This window comes from Astyanax mexicanus, chromosome 25 (assembly GCF_023375975.1).
Source record: "Astyanax mexicanus isolate ESR-SI-001 chromosome 25, AstMex3_surface, whole genome shotgun sequence".
Taxonomy (NCBI): Eukaryota; Metazoa; Chordata; class Actinopteri; order Characiformes; family Acestrorhamphidae; genus Astyanax; species Astyanax mexicanus.
Genome location: NC_064432.1, coordinates 24,629,675 through 24,648,568, shown reverse-complemented (window position 1 = coordinate 24,648,568; position 18,894 = coordinate 24,629,675). Strand labels below are relative to the sequence as shown.

At 40.6% G+C, this 18,894-nt stretch overlaps 1 protein-coding gene across 1 annotated transcript in view; it reads right to left on the bottom strand.

The window, feature by feature from the left end:
• lmbrd1 (LMBR1 domain containing 1) overlaps nucleotides 1–18,894 on the bottom strand; it is a 145,736-nt gene that overhangs the window by 40,408 nt on the left and 86,434 nt on the right. The window contains exons 9-12 of the mRNA XM_022681564.2: nucleotides 18,273–18,425; nucleotides 3,134–3,198; nucleotides 2,769–2,871; nucleotides 434–538 (exon numbers count right to left, since the gene is read on the bottom strand). Coding sequence (XP_022537285.2) covers nucleotides 434–538; nucleotides 2,769–2,871; nucleotides 3,134–3,198; nucleotides 18,273–18,425 — 426 coding nt within the window. The remainder of the gene's footprint in view (nucleotides 1–433; nucleotides 539–2,768; nucleotides 2,872–3,133; nucleotides 3,199–18,272; nucleotides 18,426–18,894) is intronic.

Sequence of the window (18,894 nt, the reverse complement as noted above, 5' to 3'; positions counted from 1 at the left end):
TTGTGTTATATACCTGGCATCCTGGGGTGTGGAAATGGATTATTTGGACTGGGGAAAAGGGTAGTTGGCAGATTCAGAGGCTAAAACCCAGCAAACAGGTTACTGTGACGTTCCAGACAGTTCAAATAAGAAAATACTGGCTAAAGCTCTGTTGACAAGAACTGCCAGTGCTTAAATTCAGCATGTTATGTTTATGCTATATTCTAATCATGTCAAGGGGTAATACAGAAAATAAAATGTATAATGCTCATTTAAGTGATAATATTTTAAGAATAAAGTGTTAATATTTATAGTAATATACATTAATATTAATATCTAGTAATAAACAGTGATACAAATAAAGTAGAACAAAAAAGCATTTTTTTACCATTTGTTTTGTCCCTAAATCACTGTCGCACCCACAAACTGATAGAACGAGTAAAATCAATGTTACCCTGATCCAGAAGAACCAGATGCCCATGTTCCGGATTCCTGCCATGGAGGTGAAGACGAAGTACATGGTGATGACCGTGATCAGAACATAGTCCAGAGGAAAAACCTGATAAAGAAAAGATTAAAGAACTACTTTAAGTATAAATATTGCTATGTTACTCTTTTCTTTAGCTGCTATGGTATCTCAGGTGGTTGCTCTGGTGTTACTTCCTACAGTGTTACAGTAGGCGATACCAAGGTGGCTGCTGTGGTATTTCATGTGTTCGCCATGAGATGGATTAGCGGTAACTTCAGTGATGCTAGATGGTTGCTAGGCAGTTGCTGGGGAATCAAAGTGGATGTTATGATACCCCACATAAACCGCGCTCGGCCCCCTATTATTTTTTAAGATTTAAAGCTTAAAGACAGTTAATTAAAATGTGTTTACATATTACATGTTTATATTTTATATTTTCATTTAATGATTTTCAAATTATGCAACTCTGTTTTGCAATATTGGTCTTTCCACATGTTAATTTTTGCACTATTAGGCTCATATATATTTTTATCTTTTCAGCTATTTAGGGATTTTCCAAAAATCTACTTTTACTTACACTATATATATGAATGAAGGATATATAGTGTTTCTTCGAGTTTCTGCTATTTATAGGTTTATGTTTAAGTAAAATGAACATTGTTGTTTTATTCTATAAACTACAGACAACATTTCTCCAAAATTTCAAATAGAAATTTTGTAATTTAGAGCATTTATTTGCAGAAAATGAAAAATGGCGGAAATTAGAAAAAAAGATGCAGAGCTTTCATATAAGTTTTATGAGTTAAGAAATCAATATTTGGTGGAATGCCTCTTGGCATCATGTTCTCCTCCACCAGTCTTACACACTGCTTTTGAATAACTTTATGCTGCTTTACTCCTGGTGCAGAAATTCTAAACAAGGGTATTTTGTCATCACACTCAGAGTATAAATAGAGGTTGCTGGATCAAATGATTGATGAAGTAGAAAGCTAAAAGAAAAAAAAACTGGCAGCTTCAATGGTAAAACTCTAAATTCCTCCTCGTGAAAATGAAGAAGGAAAAGTGGAGCGCCTGAAAGTCGTATTAAAAATGACCTCTCTTCACATCCCACGTTTTATTAGAGTCTTTGGCTCCACTTGGCTTCTCCAGAACAGTGGCGCTCAGCTTATTGGCAGCTTTTTACCCATAATTGTAGGCGCATTTTTTTTTTTAAATCTGCAAAATTCGTCCCTGATACGTCATTAATGACCTCTACGCACCAGAAATCTGGCCATTAACGGCACAGTCACGCTAATTACCAGCGTTTCCGGCTAAAAGTCACAAACTGCAGCTGAGAGCATGCTACGCTTATTCGTTTTAATTCCTTTTCTCTCTCAAACGCAGCCGATAAACGAGCGAATCAATGGCTGCCGAAGCGACTGAACAATTTTGTTTAATCAAGTGCTCTCGGACAGCGCCAGAGCAGAAAGATCGCTCTTTATACCGAACTCGACGCGGCGACTGATCATCAGCGCTGTTAAAGGATCCAGAGCCGCTCCGGTGATGAATAGCGCCGTTATTACTGATCCGTAATTGCGTCTAATTCAGTGGTCATCATGTCCTTGCGTTTGATGATTTAGGAGAGAACAATTGGCGTGGTGCGGGAACCGGCCCAAACCGGAGCGCGCCACCCGCATACTAATCCCTGCATTAAGTACTAAAGAACGTTATTCAGATCTCCGCTAATTCACAACCATAAATCTGGTGCTGGGTTGAGTAGGGATCTACAGTTTATACAATTCAATCTAAACAAAAAAATTAGTTTCAGTAAGTTTCAGTAATTCAGTTTAAAATGTGAAACACATATATTATATAGATGTATTCCACACATTAGAGTGATCTATTTTAAGCGTTTATATCTTTTACTGTTAATGATTATGGCTCACAGTCAATATGCCAATTGGTACTTTTGGTACACAGTGTGGGCAGTGCGCCAAGTCCTGCTGGAAAATGAAATACACATCTCTATAAAAGTTGAGCAGCAGCATGAAGTGCTGTAAGATTTTGTGGGAAAACAAAACTGCACTGACTTTAGACTTGATAATAAAACACAGTGGATCAACACCAGCAGATGACAGACATGACTCTCCAAACTAACCATCACTGATCATCAGTACATTTTACATTTCATTTGTAAATCAAGGGAGCAGTGGATTCTGTGGATTTCATTTTCCAGCAGGACATGGCACACTGCCCATACTGCCAAAAGTACTAATTGGTCTTATTTAATATTATGATTTGTATTTATATCTTTTTGTGTGTATCAGACGCAGTGTCTCACCGGCTGTAAGGTCAGCAGCAGCTCATTGAGGGGGTTGGTCAGGTTGGTTCCGAAGATGATGAAACCGGTGCTAATCCCAGCAGAATGCAGGGCTTTGTCCAGACTGTAATAAACAAATAAACAAAATACAAATAAAGCAGATCACAATTGAGCCACAATGAATGTAAACAAGGATTAAAACCTCCAGCAGCACTGCTGCAGTGTCTTGGTGTATTTATACATAGTGTGTGAATGTCTGTGTGTGTGTATAGTGTCTGTGTGTGTAGTGTGTAGTGTGTGTGTGTGTGTAGTGTGTAGTGTGTGTGTGTGTGTGTGTAGATGGTATAGTGTGTGTGTGATATCTGGTAGGGGTTGAAAACTCTTACTTGGAAATGAACAGAGCCACGGTGAACAACAGCGCCACCAGGATGAAGAACACGCCCAACAGAATCTGAGAGAGAGAGAGAGAGAGAGAGAGAGAGAGAGAGAGAGAGAGAGAGAGAGAGAGATGGACAGAGAGAGAAAGAGAAAGACAGAGATGTAGAGAAAGAGATACAGAGAGGTACAAAGAGAGAGATAGAGATAGAGAGAGATATACAGAGATGAAGAGAGAGAGAGATACAAAGAGAGATAGATGAAGAGAGAGAGAAAGAGAGAGAGATAGGGATGGAGAGAGATATACAGAGATGGACAGAGAGAGACAGAGAAAGAGAGAGATGTATGGAGAGATTTATAGAGATAGAGGGAGAGAGAGGTATACAGAGATGGAGAGAGATACAAAGAGAGATAGATGAAAAGAGAGAGAAAGATAGAAAGAGAAAGATAGAGAGAGAGAGAGAGTTAGTGACACTGGACTACAGGGCTCAGCCACATCAATCTGACACCGTCCCCGAGCCTAAACCCAGCGACCCCGACACACACACACACACACACACACACACACACACACAAACACACACTCAAAGCCAGGTGTAAAGTGGACTCTTGTGTAAAGAGGAAAAACACTAGTGGTCACTACAGAGGAACAACAGCAGAATAACCAACAACGATCTGCCATAACATTAGTCGCTCAACTCATACATACAGCTCTGGAATAAAATAAGAGTTCACTTCTTTAAAAATGATGAGTTTCTTTGATTTTACCAAATTGAAAACCTCTGGAATATAATCAAGAGGAATATGGATGATCACAAACCATCAAACCACCAAACTGAACTGCTTGAATTTTTGCACCAGGAGTAAAGCAGCATAAAGTTATCCAAAAGCAGTGTGTAAGACTGGTGGAGGAAAACATAATGCCAAGATGCATAAAAAAACTGTGATTAAAAAACAGGGTTATTCCACTAAATATTGATTTCTGAACTCTTAAAACTTTTTATGAATATGAACTTGTTCATGTCTTTTCATGTCAGCATCTTTTTTGTTATTTCAGACATTTCTCATTTCTGCAATTAAATGCTCTAAATTATACCTATAAATAGCAAAAATCAGAGAAACTGATTCAGAAACTGAAGTGGTCTCTTCATTTTAAAAAATCAATACTGTGTTTTTGCCAATCGATACAGTGATACAAAGCAAAATATCGCAATACGATACAATATTAATATCGACAAAATCGTTTCTTCCAGGTTTAGGATATACAGTACAAACACAAAAGATAAGACCAGCGAGTGAGATAGAGATAGAGGTAAAAGAGATAGAGGCAGAGTTGGATGAGCGTGGGATGTTCGCTGATGACCTTGGCTGACAGTTCCATTTGGCATGGAGGCATTAAAATATGCTGCTGTTCTGCACATTCCTGTAATGGGCACTTCTTAACGAGCTCGGGCTAAAGTCCGTTACGGCTACACAGTCTAATGGGCCGGCTACAGCGTCCAACTCCCATTTACACCTGTAACAACCAGAAAACATCTCCTGACCAAACTTACTGAGCTTTCTGTCCATTTTAAAATAGATTTATTTCCAATTTTACCCATTTTTATACTAAATTTAAAAAGCTAAATCACTTAAACCTTAAACACCCAATCCAGCATCTTGATGGGAGTAATGAGAGAAGAGAGTCACCTACTGTACCCACTCAGAGAGAAACAGCACAACCTACTGTGCTCTCTCAGACTCCAGCTACAGATGCAGTAGCAGCATTGCTTCTGAAAAGATGATGTCCATCAAACACCTGTACATACAGATGTGGTGTTTAAAGGATACAGTTAAAAAAACACTCAATAATCAGATCAAATCATATTTACTGGTTTAGTGTTTTTACAATAAAAACATAAGTCCAAGTCCAAGGCCCAATCAAATCTCATTCTGCCAAAGGCAATCAAGTTCAAGTCTCTTTCACCCAAAATAAGACCAAGTCCAAGTCTCTTTCAACCAAAGGAGACCAAGTCTCTTTCAAGTCTCTTTCAACCAAAGGAGACAAAATTCAAGTCTCTTTCAAATCTCTTTTAACCAAAGGAGACCAAGTCCAAATCTCTTTGAAGTCTCCTTTAACCAAAGGCAATCAAGTTTGTCTCTGTCAAATCTCTTTCAACCAAAGGCGACCAAGTAAAAGCCTCTTTCAAGCATCTTTAAACCAAAGGAAACCAAGCCCTTTTAAGTCTCTTTCAACCAAAGGAGACCAAGTCTCTTTCAACCAAAGGAAAACAAGTCTCTTTCAAGTCTCTTTCAACCAAAAGAGACCAGGTCCAAATCTCTTTTACGTCTCTTTTAACCAAAGACTAAGTCCAAGTCTCTTTCACGCCTCTTCCAGGCAAAGATGGCAAAGTTCAAGTCACTTTCAAGTTCAAGTCTTATTCAAGTTCATGTCTGAAAGGGTTCACATTTCTTTTAAGATGACCATGTCCAAGTCTCTTCCAGCCAAACACATCAAAGGGTTAAGTCTATTTCAGGGATCTTTGAAGTGCAAGTCTCTTAAGTTCAAGTATTATTTAAAATCAAGTTTTTTTCAAGTATCTTGCTTGATAAAAAAAACAATTTATACATATAATATGACATTTTATGAGGCATTACTACACAGAGTGGACAGTGCAATCGTTCCATAGTTCGGAAAAAGATGAGACCAGAGAAGGTCTTGGTTTTTTTTTACGGGATCATTTATTCAGGACAAGAAAGAAAAATGCCTTAAAACTCTGAGAATAACTCGAGATTCCTGGAGGCGTAAAACAGAATGCAGTTCTTTTCTTTCCGAACCGCACCGGAGCTTTACCGGGCCCCTCCAACCAGTTCTGACAGGTCTCGACAAGGCCCCAAACACTCCGTGCCCGCGGACCGAAGAGCATTCATTCATCACAATGAAGCTCACACTGTCTCGCACTCCCATATCTCCCGAGCGAGGGGAGCCGGAGCCCCGGCGCTATGCAGAGAGAGCACTACTTAAGTCGGGTTGCTGTCCTGCTGGCTCCCACGAGGAGCCGGAGAACTCTGCAGCATGTCAACACATCTTAAATACTCGTTCAACGCTCCACCGGACATGCTGGAGAAAGTGCTACCACACATACCCGGCGGACCCGCCACAGGAAGGGCACGCGAAGGTGTTCCCAATTCAGCAGAAACTGAAAAGGTTTTTAAAAATATATATATATATTTTTAAAGATTAGCACAAGCCAAAATACTAAAGTCATCCAGTTTATGAAGAAACACATAAGGAATCATGTAGAAACTGGTAACTTGTGGTTTCTGAGGCTGATAACTCTAAAGAACTTATCCTGTGCAACAGAGGTAACTCTTACTCTTCCTTTCCTGCAGCAGTCCTGATGAGTGCCAGTTCTACCATTGCAACGCTATTGATGGCCTTTGTGGTGCTTGCACTTGATGATACTTTCAAAGTTCTTGGAATTCATGATGAAGTCATTTTTTTCTTTACTTACTTGAGTAGTTCCTGCTTTTTTTAATATGGATTATGAGATATGGATTTACTTCAACAGCGCTACTCTAATCATACAGTTACCTCAGTACTGATATTCCAATGCTACATTGCTCAGATAGGACTATTCACTGTATACCTGTAACTCTACATCTTCACAACTTTACATCTGATGCTATGAAACACATTAAGAGACAAGAAATTCAAGTAATTAACTCTTGGTGAGTTCAGCACAGCTGTTAACTGAAAGCCAATTAATGTAAAATGACCCTAGAAATCTTAGATTTACCTCAGAGCTGCTATTCTATGTATTAATTTACTTCAACATAGCTATTCAAATCTAACATTTACCTTAGCACTGCTATTCTAATCTTACATTTACCTCAGCACTGCTATTCTAATCTTATATTTACCTCAGCACTGCTATTCTAATCTTACATTTACCTCAGTACTGCAATTCTAATCTTACATTTACCTCAGTACTGCTATTAGAATCATGATTTTACCTCAGCAATGCTATTTTAATCTTAGATTTACCTCAGAAGTGTTGATATATTCACATATATTCATTTAGCTTATATTAGAATAAGATGCAAACAAGAAGCAAAAAATTCCAGAAGTAAAAGACTTTAGCAGCAAAATGCACAAAAATCCACTGGCAAAATACAAATGCAAACAATTTTCAAATAACTGCAGAGAATAGTAAACAAATTACATTTAAATACATTTAAACATATATATTAGATTTAGAATTTTTGAATTTGCAATATACACTTTTTTCTTTTTGATTTTTTTATGTATTACAACATATTTCACATTTCTGGTAAAACTTTTGGCAGAAAATTAACTCTGACATAGACTTCACTGTGTAAGATTTTTTTTTTAATTACAAGCATTTGAACATGGTGTGACTGGTGAAATAATATATGTAACCCCTCTATGAATAGTGTACAACCTTACTCAGAAAGATCCTAGATCTTCCACTAGTTGAAGTGATTGTAATGAAGACCAAACACCCTGACGACACCAAGTTACACCTCGGCTCTTGGATGGACCATTGCACCAAGACAGCAGGTTAATTGCTCTGAACAGGCTCCAGACTGATTGATTAACTTTGACTGATTAGTTAAATCATGTTTACTATCCAATCCGGCTCGCAAACTGCCTCGCTAGATCGTTAGTGGCATTTTGGAAAGAGCAGAGGTGTTTTAATGAGTGGCTAGCATATTTAGCACTTCAGCGACTGCTCTTATTACAGCACTCGCATCTGTCCCGTCCTCCAGTGCCGTCGCGGGACGTCGCCCAGTCGCCGTAAACCGGATCCATACTGTACCGAGCAATTAGACCCAAAAGGCCAGAGTGTCTGGCCTGTCACAGTTGGTTTCGTTATCTGCTGTTTTGTCATCTCCCATCAGTTCCTTTTTCCTCGCAGTGCCATCAGTCCTATCAATGTCTTATTAATACAGAGAGATGACATGAACAAAGCGGCAAAGCAAGACAGGACTCGGTCCACCTCCTTCCAGGAAAACAGCAGAATTAATTCTCTATATCCGTCAATGTTCTTACAACAGTTCCTGCAGACTGCTAGATTGTGTTAGATTGTGTGGTAGGGGTGGAGTGTTGATAGAGTGTCCAATAGGAGCGGTCGGTTGTTTGGTCAGTAGCTAGGTGAGTAGGTAGATAGGTAGGTAGGGCAATCCAGTCGTTGATTGCTTAGTCAGTCGTTTGGTTGGTCAGTTGTTCGGTCAGTAGCTAGATGAGTAGGCAGTTAAGTAGGTAGGGCAATACAGTCATTAATAGCTCAGTCAGTCATTCCAATGGTCGGGTATTTGGACAGTAGCTAGGTGAGTAGGTAGATAGGTAGGTAGATAGGGCAATCCAGTCGTTGATTGCTCAGTCAATCGTTCGGTTGGTTGGTTGTTTGGTCAGTAGCTAGGTGGGTGGGTAGGTAGGTAGGTAGGTAGGTAGGTAGGTAGTGCAATCCAGTCGTTGTTTGCTTAGTCAGTCATTTGGTTGGTCAGTTGTTCGGTCAGTAGCTAGGTGGGTAGGTAGGTGGGTAGGTAGGTAGGTAGGTAGGTTGGTAGGGCAATCCAGACGTTGACTGCTCAGTCAGTCGTTCGATTGGTCAGCTGTTTGTTCAGTAGCTACATGAGTACGCAGGTAGGTAGGTAGTGCAATATAGACATTAATTGCTCAGTCAGTCATTCCATTGGTCGGGTATTTGGTTAGTAGCTAGGTGGGTAAGGTATGTAGGTAAGTAGGCCAATGCAGTCACTGATTGCTCAGTCAGTCAATCAGTTGATCGGTTGTTCGGTCAGTAGCTAGGTGAGTAGGTAGTTAGGTAGGGCAACCCAGTCATTGATTGCTCAGTCAGTCGTTTGGTTGGTCGGTTGTACGGTCTGTCAGTAGCTAGGTAGACAGGTAGGTAGTGCAATCCAGGTGTTGGTTGCTCAGTCAGTCGTTTTGATTGGCCGGCTGTGCGATCAGTAGCTGGATGGTTAGGTGGTTAGGTAAGGCAATTACGTCATTGTTTGCTTAGTCAGTCATTCGTTTTTTCGGTCAGTAGCTAGGTGGTAGGTAGGTAGGTAGGTAGGTAGGTAGGTAAGGCAATCCAGTCATTGATTGCTCAGTCAGTCATTCCATTGGTCGGTTATTTGGTTAGTAGCTAGGTGGGTAGGTAGATAGGTAGGTAGGTATGGCAATCCAGTCATTGATTGCTCAGTCAGTTGTTTGGTTGGTCGGTCAGTCAGTAGCTAGGTGGATAAGGTAGGTAGGACCATCCAGTCACTGATTGCTCAGTTAGTTGGGCGGTTGGTCAGTCGGTCGGTCAGTAGGTAGGGCAATCCAGTCAGGCAGTCGGTTGGTCAGTTGGTTGATAAGTCAGTAGCTAGGTGGGTGGGTAGGTAGACAGGAAGGTAGGGTAATCCAGTCAGTCATTGATCGCTCATTCAGTCATTCGGTCGGTCGATTGTTTGGTCAGTAGCTAGGTGGGTAGGTCAGTAGGTAGACAGACAGAATTGAATAATATTGTGCAGTTTCTCTACTGTATTCTCACCAGTCTTGTCTCGTCTAAAATTCCCATTGCGCGCCAATAGATTCAATAGACTCTTGTTATCTTCCAGTCAGCGTGGAAAGTGCTATCAGGCTAAGGGCTGGCATTTGAATGGGTGCATTGAGGCGGTATTGCCCTCACACGTCGCCACGAGTGTGAGCAAAATTCAGATTCCTTCTCAACACAGATGGGATTACAGATGGGATAAGCGTTCAGAGTGTTTTCTCGAATTGTTGGGTCTCCCGGATCAAGACCGGAATGAAATGAGCCTCCTGTGAGAAGCTGGTAATAAGCTCATCTTAGCAGGAAGTGCACATTTACATTTACATTAAATCATTCAGTAGCAGCTCTTAGCTGGAGACAGCTGCAAGGAACCTGCAGAGCAAGGCAAAGTGATAAAAACACAAATACAGAGAATCTGAGAGAGAAGTCAGAGAGCATGCTTACATATATGGTATACAATACCTTACAATAACAGAATATGTTAGTTTATGTTTTATACATATACTGTAATAATGCCAACATGAAACCGCATGGTCTTGGAACAGCCGATGAAAACAAATATTGAAGTTCTGAGGCTGCCATAAACACTGGCCAGCATGCTCATGGCAAGGCCACAAATGATCGACTTGAGTTGATAGTGGACAGTGCAGTGGACTTGTGGTAATAATGGTGACCAGCGGCATCTGGCTAGAAGCGTCCATGTGAACAGAAAGTGACAAAAATTATATTCTATGACATTTAATGGAGCTGCCACTGTAAAATTGGTGTCAGAAGTGACAGTGACAGTAGGGTAGTTCTGTAACCACAACACCCATATCTTATTTATTATTAACACTTTTATTATTTTCCAAATTCAATCAAAATCTCACTGCAATGCTCCAAAATGTGTAGTTACTATTAAAGTGCACACTAGTACAGATTTATTACAGTAGTACTGTTTTAAAAATGGCACACTTGTGAAACGTCAATTTTGACTTGTGCTTGATATAAAAATGTGCATAATTTTTCATATGTAATAGTGTTTGTGTAATTAATTGTGTATGAATTCTGTTTCTCAAACAGCTCTTGTCTGGTATGTAATTAGGGCTGAAATAATTCAGGTTTACAGAGACTTCCCTTGACAAGGAAGGATAAACTATTTTTAATACCCAAGACTTCAGAATAAACAATAATAAATAAGAAAACCCCAAACAGTCAACTCTGATCTGATTTTTAGAGCTGAATAACTGAAACTAAGTAAATAAATAAACATTAAACAGCCAGTTCTGGCTATTAATATTTATACTACGTCTGCTCTAATTAAGCTGCTATTCTGAAGCCTCTGTAATTACGCCCAAAACGCATGATAACCTGCAATAAGATCCAAAACACTCCCGTTACAGTGTGATGCAGAAATCTCAAGGCTAGTTTGAATGGAAAAAATTGGATAGTAGAGACTGTCAGTTGTTAAGCAGGTTGGAGGGTAGATTGGTACATTGAAAAGTGGTGGGTAAGATGGGTTGATCTGTCAGTAGTTGGGTAGCTAAATTAGCAGGTAGGGTAGTCAGTGGTTGATTAGTCAGCTGGTCGATTGGTAGGTTGGTAGGCGAGTCCATTGGTGGGTTGGTCACAGTTGGAATGACTAGTCAGTCATTAATCATTAGTCTTTTGGTTGGTTGGTCATTCAGTAGGTATGAAGGTTGGTTGGATTGTAGGCTAATAGATAGGACGGTAAATATGTAGTGGGTAGACAGAATGGTCAGTCAGTAGGTTGGTATGTAGTTTGTTAGTTAAGATGATTGGTAGGTAGTGTTAGGATTGTCATCCATTGATTGGTTTATTCAATTAATGGTAGGTAGGTTGAAATGTAGGTTGACAGTTGAATTGGCAGGTAGAGAAGTCAGTGGTAAATCAGTTCACTGAGGTGGGTGAGTAGATTGGTGGGTTGGTCACAGTTGGAAGGTGGGTAGACAGGTTTGAAAGTTGGTCAGTTGTTAGGCAAGTAGGTTGGATGGTAGTTAATATGGGCAGGTTGGGCAGGCAGAAGCTGAATAGTCAATTGGCAGGTTGGTAGGATGGGTACATTTGTGGGTTGGTCACAGTAAAAAGTGGATAGACAGGTTGGTCGGCCTGTAGGTGGGTGGGTATGTAGGTTGGTGGAATTGTAGGTAGGGCAGTTAGTCAGCTGGCCAGTTGATATGTTGGTGGGTGAGTAAATTGGTAGGTTGGCCACGGTTGGAAGGTGGGTAGACATGTTGATCGGCCTTTAGGTGGGTGGGTATACAGGTTAAAAGATTTATAAGTTGGATGGTCAGTCATTGATTGGTCTAGTTGGGTAGTTTGGTACATTGGAAAGTGGGTAAAATAGGTTGATAGGTCAGCAGGGGGTAGGTAGTTGGATAGGTTAGGTTATTTGTTCGATCGGTCAATCTATATGTAGGTGGGTGGGTAGGTAAGTCAGGTGGAAGGCTTGTAGATTTGTTGGTCAGTCGTTGAGTAGTTAGGTGGGTAGATTGGTTGTAGATTGATCAGGCATTAACAGTGATTAGTTATTAGTAATTCGTCAGTCACTTAGTAGGTAGAAAGATAGTTTGGTTGAGTGGGTTTATAGGTTCGGATTGGTTGATGGTAGGTTATTGATATAACCTACCAATATGCTATAGATAACTTGAAATAAGCTCTTAAATCACTCTTCCACTAAAATCACAGTCTACTGTAGGGCCGATGGGTATAATCACAGACAGCTGGCTTCTTCTTTTCCTCTCTCTGATGTGGAAGTGCGTCCGGATGTGTTGTTTCTCCCAGAGGGCCGAACGAGCAAATCTCAAGCCTAGTTTGAGTGTAAATAGTCTGGGGACTGTCATTAGAACCCCCTCCATGTGTTTATGGCACTCCAGAAGCGACGCCAAGTGGGCCACTAAGTGGCAAGACAGGGACCCCCTCTGGAGCGATTCATGCTGGGAGGAAGAAAGGACTGTGATGAACTGACAAAACAACAAACGAGGAGGTGAAGGGAAGCGTCTTTAAGACGAGGCTGTTCTTCTACTGTCTGAGCAGATATGGAGATTACAGAAAAGAAGCCTCATTATCCAACACTGAGGTTGGCATTGCTATCTTTTGCTTTAGATCACTGCCCTGCAGGTACTCAACACAGATTCCTGAAAGGTTTGTGGATTAGATGGCATGAAAATAAACAAGTGTTGGGGAACAATTACATGACCTGAGGGTTTCTATGAAATAACCATCCACTGAAAGGCTTTAACAATAAAGTAGGTACATAGGTGGATAGGAGGGTAGGTAGATGGGTAGGTAAGTAGGTACGTTGAGTGGGTGGTTGGTTAGAAGGTAGGTAGGTAGGTAGTTGGGTGGGCAAGGGTCAGCCAGAAGGTAAGTCGGTAGGTGGGTTGATGGGTAGATAAGTAGGTCCAACGGTAGTATGGTAGGTAGGCAGGTAGGTCAGTCAGTGGGATAATGGGTACATGGGATGTTAAAGGGGAACGTAAGCCAATTTCTGAATGGTCGATTGGTTGGTTAGTAGATGGGTAGGTGGGTAATCGGTAGTATGGTAGGTAGACCAGTCAGTGAGATGATCGGTAGGTAGGTCATTAGAAGGTTGCTGAGATGATCAGTAGGTAGATAGGTGCATTGTTTGTTAGATGAATGGGCATGTATGAAAATAAGTATTTTGGTTGCTGCTTGGTCAGTTGGTAAGTAGGCTTGGTAGTTGGTAAGGTAGGGTGGTTGCTCAGCTGATTGCTACAGTAGATAGGTATGTGGTCAGTTGAGTGGTAGGTGATAAGGTAGGTCAGTCGGAAAGATGGTAGGTGGGTAGGGTGGTCAGTCAGTAGATATTAGGTAGTTAGGGAAGGTGGCTAATTACAAGTTAGCCGGATGGGAGGGAAGGTAGAGAAGTAGGCAAAATCAGTAGAACAGTAGAAAAAGTGGCTTGGCCAGTAGTTAGGTGGGTAGGTAGGAATGGAAGTATTTGGTAGCCAATAGTTAGGTAGGAAAATATGCATTTGATTTGCTGCTTGGTCAGTTGGTAGGATGGTTGGTAAAAGTGTGGGTAGGCTTGGTAGTTGGTTTGGTAGGATGGTGGGTAGGTACGTTAGTTGGTCAACTGGTCAGTAGATAACCAGGTAGGTAGATTAATAACTGAATGGTCAGTTGATTGGTCAGTAGGTAGGTGGATAGGTAGGTAAGTAAGTAGCTTGGTGAGTAGATAGGATGGGAGGTTGGCTATTTAGAAGGCATACAGGAGGGTAGGAAGGTAGGTAGGTAGGTAGGTAGGTAGGTAGACAGGTATTGTTTGGTTGTTGGATGGGTTGCTTGGACAGTTGGTAGGTTGGTAGGTAGGTGGTGGGGTAGGCTTGGTAACTGGTTTCGTAGGGTTTTTGGTAGGTTGGTTGGTCAGTGGCTGAAAGGGAAGGTAGATAGGTTGATTGGTCAATAGGTGTCTAGATTGGTAGGTGGCTGGTAGGCAGGTAGATAGGTCCATTCATTGGACAATAGGTAGGTCGGTTGAAAAATAAAATCTTTTATGGATCCTGAAAGAAAATTAGGTTTCAGAAACTTAAGGCCCTATTTAAAAAAAAACATTAATTTTTAGATTAGGCAAATTATTTTTAATATGGTTGTGCATTGCAAAGAAAGGTGCAATGCCCTTAGCAAACCACTTAGAAACACCTTAGCAACCACCATGAACTCCATAGCAACAGCTTAGCAACCACCACAGACACTATAGCAACACCATAGGAACCACCACAGACACCATAGCAAAACCTTAGCAACCCCTGGGCAAGACCTGAGCAATTACCTTAGCAACCGCCTTGCAAACACTTTGTAAAACCATAGAAACCACCATAGTTGCACCATAGTTTTAGCTGCACAAACATCTTGCCATATTCTTGTCCATATTCCATATTCCAAAGAATATCCAACCATATTCTTGTAAATGTTATAATGAGTTAATTCAGGGTCAATTTTGAAAAATATGTGTTGTTACACAGGGTTTATATGAAATCTAATCTGAATCTATTCTGTAATGTAATACCTGTATATTTAAAACAAAGTGTACTTTATTTACTAGCGTGTAGCAAACTGAAAGTTTTTAGAAATTTACAAAAAAAATATTTTTAATTTTAATGTAAAGGATAATAATCCTTATTAATGCTTGCATGTTAAAAACAATGCAATATGTCTATACAGCATCAGATAATTAGTAGATATTACTCGTTTGTACTGTATGTGTATACAGCTTTGGGAAAAAGCAAAAGATTGCTTAAAAATGAGTTTCTTTGATTTTACCAACTTGTCCTTAGTTTATAGAATAAAACAGCAATGTTAATTTTACTTAAACATAAACCTATAAATATCAAAATCAGAGAAACTGATTTAAAAACTGAAGTGCTCTTTTCATTTCTTCCAGAGCTGCATATGTACTACTGTGAGGGAATACGCCTTTACGCTATCACCTTTACACCTGTACATTTTTGCAATAAGTACAATAAAGCCGATTTAATATGATTAATATGATTTATTTGAATCCAGAAACTAATACAATGACCAATCTTAGATCAAATCAACCAAAACACTGAAGTATGAGAGTGCACAGTCCTGTTAAACGCTGTGTGACTGTTGTTCTGCAAATTAATGATTATAAACTCTTAAGCGATGCGTCTGCAGTAAAGCGCAGAGCCGTGTTCAGCAGCAGCAGCAGCAGCAGGGTTTTAAATGCAGTCGGTACTGCGTGGGCGGCTGCAGGGAAATGGAGCAACAACACTCAGCCTGGTTATTACTCACACCGACCGACTGCCTCCACTTACTGCTGCAGAACCATCCACGCTCCGATCCAGAGCTCTGACTGACAGCTGTCCACCGCCACATCAAGCCTTTACAGGAGGGGGGTGTAATGGAGCACCATGTCTACAGTTCAGGACCGAAATAAACGCTTTTAAACTTTCATATCTAGAGATACAGCTGTTATAAAAGCCCAGTCAGTCAGTAGGTAGGTAGGTAGGTAGGTGGGAAGTTGGGACAGTATGTTGGTCAGTTGATCAGTGGGTGCGTAGGTATGGTAATCTGTTGGTAGGTGGGTTGTATATACTAAGTCAGTCTGATGGTTGTTAGGTATCTGATAGTTTGGAAGATTGGCTGGTCAGCAGACATGTAGATAGTTTGAAAGATTGGTTGGTCAGTAGATAGGTAGATAGATGGGAAGATTGGCTGGTCAGTAGATAGGTAGATAGATGGGAAGATTGGCTGGTCAGTAGATAGGTAGATAGATGGGAAGATTGGCTGGTCAGTAGATAGGTAGATAGATGGGAAGATTGGCTGGTCAGTAGATAGGTAGATAGATGGGAAGATTGGCTGGTCAGTAGATAGGTAGATAGATGGGAAGATTGGCTGGTCAGTAGATAGGTAGATAGATGGGAAGATTGGCTGGTCAGTAGATAGGTAGATAGATGGGAAGATTGGCTGGTCAGTAGATAGGTAGATAGATGGGAAGATTGGCTGGTCAGTAGATAGGTAGATAGATGGGAAGATTGGCTGGTCAGTAGATAGGTAGATAGATGGGAAGATTGGCTGGTCAGTAGATAGGTAGATAGATGGGAAGATTGGCTGGTCAGTATACAGGTAGATAGGTTGAAAGACTGGCTGGTCAGTAGATAGGTAGATAGGTTGAAAGACTGGCTGCTCAGTAGATAGGTAGATAGGTTGGAAGATTGGCTGGTCAGTAGATAGTTAGGCAGGTTGGCAGGTAGGGTGGTTGATGAGTCAGTAGGTAGGTAGGTTGGTCAGTTGGTCAACAGGTAGGGTGAACGGTTGGTGAGCTGGTCAGGAGAAGAGTGGGTAGTTTAATAGGTAGGTACGTTGGTTAGCCAGTAGACAGGTCGGTAGATGGGTAGGTAAGCAGATCAGTAAGTGGGTAGGTTGGTTGAATGGTCAAGTAGATAGTTAGTTGGGAAAGTGGGCGAGTAGAAGGGTAGGCTGGTCATTTGGTTGGATGGTCAGTAGATGGGTAGGTAAGTTGGCTGAAGAGTAGTTAAGATAAGTAGGTAGCAGGAAGGTGGTTGATGAGTCAGTCAGGATGTAGCTGGGTAGGGTAACAAGCACGTTGGCTGGTCATTAGATAGTATGTGGAAAAGTATGGAGGTTGGAAGGTAGATCATTTGATCAGATGGGTAGATGGTTGGGTGAGTAAGTTAATAGATATGTAGGAAGTCGGTCAGTAGATTGGTGGTTGGTAGGTGGTAGGTGGGACTATTGGCAGGTAGATAGGTTGGTTCTAAGTAGATTGGTAGGTAGGGGAAAGTAGTTGGGTTGGTTAGAAGGTAGGTACCTAGATCACTAGATCAGTTGCTCAGGTCGGCACATTTGGGAAACCCACAGGGTTCAGTGTTAGGGTTTGTGAAATTGATGCTTACTGTGGCTGAAACACACAGTAGATATAAACAAAAGATTAAAACAGACCTACAGGCCTATAATCAGGGTTTAAGGGGTTAACTTAACATGACATTTATTAGCAGACATGGTTTAATATCTCGCCATATCTACAGGATAATAATAATAACAGGGCAGCGCAGGACGTGACGAATGGACTGTACTGTGAGTGTGTGAATGCTTTACGGTTGAGTTGGTCTGAATGTGCTAAGGTGGTTTATTTGGATTGTTGAGTGACCCAGTAAATATTACACTGCTATAATACAGCACACTGCAGTCATTCTGTGAATAAATCTCAGCTCATAACATCCACAGACAAAAAGAGAGACAAAGACAAAGTAAACTAGGAACACTAATAGAAAAAAGCGTTTATCTTCTTCTAGTACACAACATTTCTCTACAAAAACCTCAGTTTTACTATATATGCACCCAGTGAAGCTTAAAAAGGTTCTTTGCCTTGTTAAATGGTTGCAGCATCCCATTGAACTTTACACAATGCTTTTTTTATAGATGTTCCAAGCAAAAAAAAAAAGTAATTTATACCAAAAAACAATTCTCATTCGTTAAAAATACCTATATTTACTCATTAATGTACTCTAAACCATGGTTTGGTTGGTTAGCAGTGTGAAAACTATTCAAAGACGGTTCAAACCTTATTCAGACCAATTACAGAAAGTTTAGTCAGCTTATCTTCATCTGTTAAACAATAGAAGAAGAAAAGGAAGAGGTTTTGTGCTAAAATCTGACTTTGTATCTACTGTAACTGTAGATTCTCTGGGTTGTGGAAAATAGTGCGTAGGAATGCCAGTATTTCAGGGTGGTGCCCTCATGTTTATGCTACTTCCTGTCTCTCTCCTTTCATTTGAAAGTTATACAGTATATATATATATATATATATATATATAATTCTAACCTTATTATTAACCTTTATCATTACATTATTTCATTATTTTTATTTTCCCATCACTACTATGAGCAGCTCCGTACACTTGAGTATAACAACAGCTGACTGTTGGTCTAGGTTGTATTCAGTCAGTGGTGCACCTGTGTTTTCTGTTGCCAAGATAGCAATACACCATACATTTTAACAACTGAACACACCTCATTTCCAAAGCACCACACCCATCAGTGTAGATATATTCAGAAGCACCGTTGCTATGGAGACAGAGAATGGTTGGCATACCTTCAGGGGGCGGAGGGCACTGCCCACTTTAGTGCAGCAGTTCCTCTCGGCGATCTCGAGGTGGCGACCCCGACGACGTAGCGTCTGCAGCTTAGCCTCCAGATCCTGCAGATTCCTCCGATCCCGGAGAGAGAGAGGCCTACCATCCTCACACTGTGGAGAGAGAGAGGGATAGATAGATAGATAGATAGATAGATAGATAGATAGATAGATAGATAGATAGATAGATAGATAGATAGATAGCAATACAGAGATAGACAATACAGAAAGCAATGATAGATAGATAGATAGATAGATAGATAGATAGATAGATAGATAGATAGATAGATAGATAGATAGATAGATAGATAGATAGATAGATAGAGAGTTGAGAAAGAGAGAGACAGACAGACAGACAGACAGACAGACAGACAGACAGACAGACAGACAGACAGACAGATAGATAGATAGATAGATAGATAGATAGATAGATAGATAGATAGATAGATAGGAGGGATACAGAGAGAGAAATAGAGAGAGAGAAAGAGATACAGAAAGAAAAAGGGTAGAGAGAGAAAAAGAGAGAGACAAGGAGAGAGAGACAGGTAGAGAGAGGGAGGGATAGAGAGAGTAGAGAGTGTGA